The 11,345-nt window shown below is 34.8% G+C and overlaps 1 protein-coding gene across 1 annotated transcript; it reads right to left on the bottom strand.

The window, feature by feature from the left end:
* Window positions 1-205: 205 nt before the first annotated feature.
* Window positions 206-6,512, bottom strand: LOC110793930 (calmodulin-binding protein 60 B). Its single transcript, XM_021998867.2, has 8 exons — window positions 6,132-6,512; window positions 5,906-5,999; window positions 5,592-5,680; window positions 1,887-2,365; window positions 1,653-1,813; window positions 1,332-1,529; window positions 889-1,228; window positions 206-691 (listed from the first exon to the last, which is right to left on the bottom strand). Exons 1-8 carry the CDS (start codon window positions 6,188-6,190, stop codon window positions 417-419), a joined length of 1,695 nt encoding a protein of 564 aa, XP_021854559.2. The 5' UTR covers window positions 6,191-6,512; the 3' UTR covers window positions 206-416.
* Between the last annotated feature and the right edge of the window lie 4,833 nt (window positions 6,513-11,345).

Genomic DNA, 11,345 nt, shown 5'->3' with positions numbered 1-11,345 from the left:
AATACACCACGTAGGATTGCGACAATTAAAACTTGTCGCAAGTTGCGACCTTTATCATCACCCAATTTGTAGTACTTCTATTAGATGAAGCTACTTGCTTACCTTAGTTACCTACACAATCATCCAGTAATACTCACACAAGATTGTTCTAGTTTAAGGGTTATCATCATGCAATGTTAAATCCAGCAGCTAGGCATCGCATCCGTTGTAGAAAACATAATATTGAATTTATACAACAAAGAACACCAACAAGGTTTTGTTATACATAATGCTGCCCAATCTCATTGGAGCTTTAAAATAAAGAGAAATATTCGAGGTTTAAACAGAAAACATATGCTAAGCAAAGAGATTTGAAGATGATTATACAAGCGAGACATTAATATAATGCATACAACAAGCCTGAAAATTTTATGGTGTCATTGAAGCTTTCGCTTTTTAGCAGGGACACTTGCATCTTGCTGAACTGAAATCATGAACAGAGCTGCAGCTTTAGTCACGTAACATGCGGCTATTAGCTTACTGGTAACATTTCCCCTCTCCTCTAGCCGTGGAGAGCTTCTCATCAAGTCTCTGAAAAGTTGTTCCATATCCCAATTTGAATCTTCTGATGATGCTTCTAGTTGCAAGCCATCTCCAACTGTGAAAGGATCCGATATAGGAGTTGGCAAATACGGATGATCCACCAGTTTAACTGTATGAATAAGGCCAGACCCAGAAACAGTAAGAAATAAGAAATGTGCATAAACATATTTTACCATGTTTTTAAGACTAGTCATACAATGTAATAACAGAAGTACCACATGCTTTGTTTCATTCTCAAAAACATTTCAAATTTATCCAACAATATCACAAAATCTATCAACCTTATTAATGATCATCTATTCATACCTTGATAGGTTTGATTTTCTGCTGTGGCATAATGACAAATATTTGTTGGTGGAATACTGGTCATTTGGTAAGATAAAAGACTGCCTGCATCCTGAGTATAGAAGGGTCCACCTATATTAGAATTTCCACAAGGAAGTGGTTGTTCTTGTTCTTTACCATAAATCTGATTAGTAGGGGCATTAGTTTTTGCAAGCTCTCCACTGGGGGGTTGTGGTTGTGGTGGCGGTGGTGGTTCTTGTCTTTGAACAATAGAATGATTGGCGGGGTGCCAGGGGGCATTGGTTTTTGCAAGATCATTCCGTTTCTCATATGCAGTACGCCTTAATTCATCAGCTAGTTCCTGCAAAAGAAACAAAGAAAGCCACCATCAGGCATCAGCTAGTCCTTATTCATGAATACACAGATTCGAGTATTAGAATATAGAGATTGAAAACACCATCTACCTTCTGATAATCAGAAAGGTCCTCGTATGGCTGATTGATTTGGCCCTTGAAAGTAACGCTTACAATGTTGAAGGCACAATCTAACTGAAGATCATCCCCTGATGCAACATCATAGTATCTGTAACACTCGTTGGTTAACTTACATGCTTCAGCATTTTTGACAATTTCATTCCAATTTGCTTCAGGAACATCAAGAATCTGATTTTCACAGAGAAGAGCAGGAGTAAATGCAATATTCTGGAGAAAGTATACAAAGCGAAAAAGATTGCATAAGCATGTTGAACAAAAGGAAAACGAGACTAGTCCATGGTCGGTCCTTACAAGTTGCAATTCTTTTGGATTAGTGTGATAGCGTTTTAGGAAATCCTGTACAGTACAAATTCCTGCTTTAAGTGCTCTTTCATGTACTGGACCATTTTTTCTTATGTTAACCAAACGCCATAACTCATCCTCTGCAGATGGAGTTTTATGCTTTCTTTCTCCTGGATGAAAGAAATTAGTCAAAAATCAGGCAATCAGCTATAAATGAAGGAAATGACAATCAGAAACACTTACTTTTTAGACGGCGTTCTTTCACCCTAATTTCTCCGCTTACTGCTGCCTTTACAATCACTCCAGGGGGGAGACCTTTGATTACAGTAGCCCCTAGTTTAAATGTTTTGTTTCTCATTGATGCGGAGTTATCAGTAAAAGAAAAGTGGCTAACACAAACAACACCTCCACTCATTGCAATCTCACATTTCTCCTTCAAAAGTGCTCCTTTAGTGTTCCTTGGTTTGGCTATATTTTTAGTGTAATCATCCTCTTTTTTCTCAACATCAAAGTCACCATCAAGAACATCAATCCTAATCTTCATACAGGATTCAGGGCCATCTTCTACTCTGTTCCCAGATTCATCAAGTAACTCGACTTCAAGTGATGCACCCTCATGATCTTTTATTTTGGTCATGGTTAAGAGTGTATCAGGAACATCACCCTTAAATTTCAATTGCAATATCCTTGATGCAGATGGCTCTGCCTGATGAGGCAATGAGCTGCAACAAGTGTTTAACTGTTAAATACAGTAGTAGTAGTACATTCTTGTACTAAGCTTATTCCATACTAGCTAACCAAGGTATACATAGAGTTGTAGGCATAAACAAAACCTTAGGTTCATTCTAACAAAAATCATGACCATGATACAAAATTCTTGTACCAACCTTACTCCATACTAGCTATTCTACGAATCTACGCCTCCCTACAATGACCCCAATCCAAAATCCAGATTTAAGCACACAGGGTTCTGGTTTTGGGTTGTTGCACCTTTCCATGTTACTAGTGTTTCTTTTGTGACGCGCGGTTTTTCAAGGGGGTAATTTTTTTTTCTTTTAAATGTATAAATCTCTATTCTACAAGGAACTCCTGAGATCATTTCCGTAAATGGTATCATGGTGTCCCCTATGGAACAGACTAAAATACTCTCGGCAAATTCACAATTAATTTAATTCACTATTTAGAAGCTTATTATTTTAATAGGAAAATTTGTAATTATTAATCCAACCTTTGCCCGGTTTTCTTTAATTAAACCTACCTATGCGATATTTCTAAATAATCCAACCTTTATGACCCAACTACTATTATAAAGCCTGGATGACCGGTTACCTGCTACAAAGTCAAGGAAAATTTGTAATTATTAGGGTGCGTTCTGTTCACCTTAAAAAAATAAGTTTCAGGTCCAATAAGTTCAGATAAGTTCAGATAAGTTCCAATAAGTTTCAATAAGTTCCAATAAGTTCAGATAAGTTTCAATAAGTTCAGATAAGTTCAGATCAGATAAGTTCAGATAAGATCACATAAGTTCAGATAAGTTCAGATCAAATAAGTTGAACAGAACGCACCCTTAATCCAACCTTTGCCCGATGTTCTTTAATTAAGCCTACCTATGCGATATTTCTAAATAATCCAAACTTTATGACCCAACTGCTATTATTAAGCCTAGATGACCGGTTACCTGCTACAAAGTCAACGTTAAAAACGTTGATAACCTAAAGTTGGTTTCCCTCCTAAAATATTGGACACGTCATCATCATTTGCCACCTAAACAAGGATTTCATTTTTTTTTCAAAAAAACCTTAACCCTTCTCTTCTCTGTACCGTGTTTCAATTCCTCTCTCCTCCATTACTGCTGCTTCAACCACAATTGTACTGGTTCATGCCATCATCAGCGATTTTCTTGTGGAAATAGATGATTTCATCCACGCGCATTCAAATTTCGTCTCCAAAATCATACAATTGAAGGTGAACTTACGAACCTTAGAGTTTTTGTTCCTTTTTTGGTAAAATTTGAATTTTGGGCTTCCTTGATGGTCAGTTCGTAAAAACCCGAGCTATTGCAATAATATAGTTTTTTTTATGTTGTGGGATGTTGGTTATTGTGGTCTTGTTGAAACTTTAGAAAGAAAAAAATCTTGAATTTGAAGAAGATCCAGATCCAACAGGCAATTGCTTTACCCCAGCCATAGCAATTGCTGATTATTTTTGATGAACTTCAAATAGAGAGGTATGACCGTATGAGGGACCGACAATGGTGGAGAAGAGGTAGAAGATAAATAATGGAGAGGAGTGCAGAGATGAAGCAGAAAATCGCAGAGGAGAGAGGAACGAAAATTAAAATAACAAATAAAGAAAATAAGGGGGAAAAAAATTAAAAAAAATTATGATTGTTATATGCCACGTAAGGGTGAATACCGCCTATAGCAGGTTAGTAACTTGTTAGGCTTAATAATAGTAGTTGAGTTATAAAGGTTGGTTTATTTAGAAATATCGCATAGGTAGGCTCTTAATTAAAGAATATCGGGCAAAGGTTGGATTAATAATTACAAATTTTCCATTTTAATAATTATAAGTTTATTATTTAATGCAAATTAGCAAATTAGGAAAACCAAATAATACCATGCACACAAATATTGAATCTTCCCAATTGTCAATTTGATAACAAAAAGTCAACGTGGAATTAAATAATTTCTCCAACAAACATAAAAGCAATTAAGTAAAAAAATTATGGAAATCAACACCGTAATATCTCATTTTCTTGTCAAAAGAATATAAAAAAAATCAAATAACATTACAAATTAATTATAATTTCCAAAATCTCTATTCTATATACTGAAAACTAAAGTTATTCAAATCACTTTTTCCATTCGATTACTGTAAAAGTAATAGGAGTCTAAATAATTCTAAGAAAAAAGAGTAAATCAAACACACGTGTTTATCCCAAAAACTCCACCACCATTTCTCTTGAAGTCGAGCCAATACACGTGAGTACATATATACTTTTCTTCCAAATCCATGCACAAATTAAGAAAATAAAAACATAAATTGTGTTATTGAGATTTATCATTTTCGACGATAAAAGTTACACATTGGATTGCTCTATCTTTTTAACATTTCCTTAATTTTTCAATCAGCCATTTGTGATGAAATATTTGAATTGATATTAAATCATTTATTAAGATACAATCTGAAGAAGAAAAAAGTAGTCATTGTACGTTAATAATTTTTAATTTCTTAATGTCAACATACACACATTCTAAAATTCACTCACGCATCGTGTGCATAAAAAACTAGTTATTATTATTGCAATAGTCATACAGTTTCGTACGTCCGCTAGTTCGGAGGTTTGAAAGTCCGATGGATTCTGAATTGAAGGCTAGGAAATCTGAGTTAGACTCGGACTCTAATATAGGGTATGTTTATTAATCGGTTTGGATGCGGATCTTGTTAGGTCCAATCCCGAGGCCAACCTGTTGCCATCCCTAGTGGCAAGGGAGGTGTCTAAACAGGGGTAATTTGTAATTGAAGTGTGTAAAGGGCAACAATACACACTAATTTTAAAGAGAATTTTGATTTTTTCAAAGAAGGATTGTAGGGGCAAGGTTGTCCATTCAAATTTCCAAAGAGGAATTATTGCTTTTAAGAGGGTTTAGGATTACTAGTTTTTTTTTTTTGGCAGTAAGGATTACTAGTTATAATTTTTTTTTGAAAGGATTACTAGTTATAGTTTAGAAATCTTTAATCTTCCCACAAAATGTAAGATTTGAGAGTTAAGCTGCACAACTAATAATAGCCCAAAGTACAAAGTTACAAACCAAAAGAGGTAAGATATCAACTCTACTTTTAGTCAATCAGTAAGGAAAAGATATTCAATTAGATGTTTCCAAATATGCATATATCAAGACATTATATAAGTATAATAAGAAATCATAGACAACCAAGCTATACCTCAGATTAGGAGGAAATAGGACATATTGTTGCAAATCTTGCAATAGGGAAAATATCGGTGCGAGTTTTCGATCCAAAACCTTTTCAACCTGATTACATCAAACAAAAGCCCAATATGTGAACAATATTGTTTCTATCACTCTAAACAACATTTTGTTTTAGTGTTTTTTTGGTCGAAAAATCCAAGAAACAAAAATGGTATTCTTGAAAAGGATCTTGGTTGAAGCATGTGTGAGAACTGAAGCAGAAAATTGCAAAAAGGGAAATTACAAATTGTACAAAAATCCAATTAAAAACAAAAATGCTCAGATTACCTCTTCCCCAATTGAAGGTTTAAGCTGGTGAAGCATGAAATCTTGCAGCCAGTTCATTTCCCCTAAATTGCTAACACCTCTACACCAACATGGCCTAAGAATGATTATACTCTCATTAGATGATGATAATTGCTAATCAACTCATAAATACACAATTAATTGACAATTAAGAGTTGCAATTAAATTTAAGGACAAAGCTAAAGTAAACCCAGATGAAATTTCTTACTCTGGAGGCTTAACTTGCTCATTGGATTGTTGATCAGCAGAGAATCTTCCAGAATCCATGGATTCCTAGTACTCAAAACTGAAATTACAAAAAAAAAAAAACAAGAATTTCTGTAGAAAGAGAAAGTAAGAAAAAAGAAGTAAGAAGCTGAGCTTCAACAATGCTTATATGGTAGAAACAGATCAGGGGAGCACTTGATGACTTGAAATGTCATGGAAATGTAGATTTCAGGTAAAATTTAAAATTAGTTGGTTAAACAGAATAAATTTAACCAGCTGAATTCACCAATGTAATTGTAAGCAGTTTTTAGCGAGTGATTTAATTCAGGAAAATGATAATAAAAAATCAAATTTCTTCGTAGTTGACGTTGACGAAGTTTGAAAAATGGTGGCTACTGTGGGACAGTGGCGGCGGACTCAGTGACATGGCATCCGGGTCACTTGAAAGTGAAATTGGGTAATCTGCGTGGTAGGATTTGGAAAACCGGCACTTGTTCACACATCTTATTGGTTGATTACCTCTTAGAGTTGACAAAGTGACAATTGGCATAGTACCTCTTTTTCTTGTTTTTCCTTTTCCTTGTATCCAATTTTCAATTATTATTTTTCCACCTCTACTTTGTTCTATTTTTTACAATTATTTATTTTTCATCTTATCTCTTTTCTCCATATTATGGAGTAATTACACATTTTATCATCCCTTACTTTATTTATTGTTACCCATTAACTTATTACATCTCTCTTACTTTTTCCATCTCTTTTTTACCCCTATTATTATTCCTCGAAACAAGTATCTGCCGTAAATGAGAATATATATATATATATATATATATATATATATATATATATATATATATATATATATATATATATATATATATATAAAAACGGAGGGAGTAATATAGGTTGTATGGAGACTTCAGTAAAGGAAAAAACAGACGATTGATAACACATTAACACCATTACGTCTCAAAGAGGACGGGGATTTTAACAACGTTCTCCTGTAGCTCTCCTCTCTGGAAGGGAATGGGGAAGTGTGGCCTATATTGTCTCACTCAATGATGTGAGGCATTGAGAAGGGAGCTGGCAATGGGTTGCATTGGGTAGGAATCAGGTCGATCCATTTAAATCACTATGTCAGCTCCAATCTTCCTGTTCACATGGGTAGCAGTCTTCCTTGTGTATGTTATAGATGTTCTTGAGTAATATATACATTTTACATAGGGTTCATCTTAAGTAATCATCAAGACTGGTGAGAGTTGAAACTTTAAATGTATGAATACTAGATGTTCCTTGCACTTTATTTTTCTCAATGTGTCCTATTACTGGTTCAGAAAACTATAGTAACAAACTAACACTTATGGTAACATTTCCTTATAGGACCTGGGTTTCTGTTATATAGTCATGATCCAAACAATATTTACAAGCCTTTCTTTTTTGTAGTTCTGTTGATACAAGCAATAAATAATTGCTTTATGATTATGTGCTTCCTTCACAGATTTATTAATGTTTTGTATTTTATGTTTCTTAAATTTCTACACTTTTTTCAGGTACTACCATATGATCATTTGATGCAAGAGCCAGATGTTACAAATGTGTATGAACTGTAAGATTTTCTTATCAATGAGTGCATGTATGCGGTATGCATTTGTTAGGTTATGACAAATATAAACAATATATTTCATGCCGGAAAACCATAAAGCCAGGAATCCAAATTAATTGCGACATAGTCAATTAGCATAATTAGGATACATACAATGTGATGCGTGCCTTCCCTAGTTGCTCCCGAACCGAACAAGAACAAGTTTTAGGACTCCAAATGTCGCCCCTCCGTAGATAGTCCACATCATGTTCGGATCCGCCTTAGATTCAACCAACTAGAATATTGTCTAAAGTATTATGTTTATTCGGAAAGCTTAATTAATAATTTAGGCAAATTATTAAATTCTCACTTGAACTTAATCTATGTGAATACTTATTGAATTGTCATATAAATTGTGATTATGAACCACGTATTTATAGGGTGGAAATAACGGAATTAGAATTCTACTAGGATTCCAATGACTAAATCCATTAGGATTCTAGTTAAATTAAATCATTAGAATTTAATGTTTAATCAAACACCTAAGTGTTTCAGATTTAACAAAACATTCAATTTGAGTAGAATTAGGAAAACGAGTTTAAGCAAGCAATCCTAAACGACCAAGGCTTTGGTCGTACGAAGCCTCGCAACCACGCAGCCACGTAGCCCACGAGGGGCGCTGGTGCTCGGCTCGGCCCAAGGCGCTAGCAGCACGCGGCCCATGATGTTGGGCGCTGCTTGCTGCCTTCCTGCTGGCTCGCGCGCACGGGCTTCGCTGGGCGCTACGCCTGGCTTCATGCTGGGCCTTGCGTCTAGCAAGCTCGTCCGTCGTTCGTTTCGTACGTCATGCTTCCGATTCGTTTTCCGATTACGGAATTCATTTTGAATTCGAACAATATTTAATATTTCCGATTCCGGAATTTATTTCCGATTCGAACAATATTTAACATTTCCAATTCCGGAATTTATTTCCGATTCGAACAAATATTTAATATTTCCGATTGCGGAATTTATTTCCGTTTCCGGAATTATTTTCCGATTTCGATAATATTTCCGATTCTGACAATATTTCCGTTTCCGGCAATATTTCCGATTCCGGTAATATTTCCATTTCCGATAATATTTTCCGATACGTACCATGTTTCCATTTCCGGCAACATCTACCACTTGGATAATATTTATATTTCCGTTACGATCCATATTTCCGTTTCCGGCAATATCATCATTTCTGGAGTATTCATATTTTGTCTTTTGACGATTCCATCTCCCACTGGAGCCGAGATCCGTCGTATCCGAATGTTCATAAATAGAGTATTTAATTCACTTAAATACTTGATCCGTTCACGTACTATTTGTGTGACCCTACGGGTTCAGTCAAGAGTAACCCGTGGATTAATATTATTAATTCCACTCGAACCGAAGCGGCCTCTAACTAAGCATACAGCTCACTTGATCTCATTGAATTATTAACTTCCATAATTAATTAATACTGAACCGCATTTATTAGACTTAGCATTGAATGCATACTTGGACCAAGGGAATTATTTCCTTCAGTCTCCCACTTGTCCTTAGGGACAAGTGTGCATTGCCTAATTCCTTTGTCGCTTGATGCTTGCTTATGAACATAAGGTAAGAGTAGTCATCCTTATTATGTCCAGAGGTATTTCTCGGTTTCAGAGTTCAACTGATCAAATAAACAAATAATCATAGCCTATGATTCATCTGAGCACGACCATGCATTTTTCAGTTTCTAGCTCTACGAGTGGCCTTGTACAACTTTCAGCATCTCATCCCGATTTATGGGAGGACAATCCCAATCTTGTGATCTTAAGGTTAGAATTCGTTTGATAGGTGATTACCTGAGCGTTGCCGTTATAGTCTCCTTTTACGGTGCGACGATTGACAACGTCAAAGTAACCAGTTCTCAAACAAGTAATATCAAATCACTCAGGTATTGAGGATTAGTGTCTAATAATGTAATGAAATTTACTTATGAAAGATTTTGATCTCTTACAGTAAAGTTTCATAGGTCTGTCCGATACTAGTCTTCTCAAAGTAAGTATCTATGCAAATGATTGCGACATTGCCATGTCCACATAGTTCAAGAAACAGAACTACTAGTCATCTTGCATTCTAGTCGTCTAGCGTTTTCTATGCGTCCACCTTTATAGAAAACTCCGACCAGGGACCTTTTTCAACTTTTGACATTCAAGTTCACGTGATAGACATTTCTTAGTCACAAGACTGGTCCTGACAGTTTATCTTTAATATATTGTCAAATTTGAAAGGACTCATCATTTAATACTAAACCAAGATTAAATGGAATATGAAAATACATTTCATATATGATATATGTTTAACCCTAATGTTTTACAACCATAGGCCTCAAACCCATATTTAAAACAAGTAATGGAATTCAAAACTATGCTTGATTTCCAGTGCCACAATGTGAGTGTTGTATTTCACTTTTTGCATAGGTTTAGCTATCATGTTTTGCCAATATTAATGTCCTTTTCATCGAATGCCTTTCGAGATAGGATGATCAGATCTTTTGAGTATGTTTATTTTTGTGATCTAGTCTTTCTTGCTTCAAGAGTGGTTCTACATATTTCGCAATGAAGAACCATCAAGCCAGCAGACGTGTGATCTACCCAAGTTCAGTGAAGAACTCTTTAACATAAACAACTCTGTGTCATTGCTTCTTAGGCAATGATTACTTTTACTTCAACTGTTTAGGTTGCTAGTGATGCTTTGTTTGGATTTACTTATCCAAGAAGTTCACGGATATGTGGAAGACTTCCCAGCTATATCCTAGAACATAGAAATTAAAATTTAATTTCCCACGCAACAACTCATGGTCTTTAATCCATGTTGCCATTTCAAAACACGATGCTCTATAGCTCGTCCTTGCCAATGGTTAACTCTAAAGGAATCTTTCTTGATCCTTTGTCAGTGTTTATGCATGTAGAATCAATATTTAGCATATATTTATTTCCTTGAATCAAGAACTAATCTTATGTACTTTTTCAAGTACAATTAGTTTTCCTTGATCTCAATCTAGTTGATCTTCACTTAGATCAATAAAGATTGGTATATATTCGTCATGCCTAAACCCATACGATACATTTTTGGCGAACCTCATATTATATCATACATGATAAATTCTTTTGCAGAATAATTCCCAATTGAATTCTATTCATGTTATATTAGCTCATCTAGTTTCAGTAGATACTAAATCTAGCTAAATTCTTTGACATATAATATAGGTTAAGAATCTCATTTAGACTCTTTGATGTTTAACTTAGTAAATGCTTATACATAGTTCAAACATTCTTTACTTAGATTTATTCATATGGGTCGAATATCTCCAATGGAGTCTTTCGTGTTTGATTTAGTAAATGTTATTAATTAATCCAAAACAATATTATAAGATCCTTTTGTAAATAGATCTTAATGCCCAGTATGTACTAAGCTTCGCCTTGGTCCATCATTGATGAATAATTTCAAATCTAAGTCATTAGCATTTGAATGTTATTTCACAATAGAGAGATATGTGTGTGATGCATATAGGACCAATTAATTTTTATGTACTCCCACTAAACTTCTTATACATCTATAAGAATCATGTACATT

This window comes from Spinacia oleracea, chromosome 4, assembly GCF_020520425.1.
Source record: "Spinacia oleracea cultivar Varoflay chromosome 4, BTI_SOV_V1, whole genome shotgun sequence".
NCBI classification, from domain to species: Eukaryota; Viridiplantae; Streptophyta; class Magnoliopsida; order Caryophyllales; family Amaranthaceae; genus Spinacia; species Spinacia oleracea.
The sequence above is the reverse complement of the archived record's forward strand: the minus strand, read 5'-3'. Positions and strand labels throughout refer to the sequence as shown.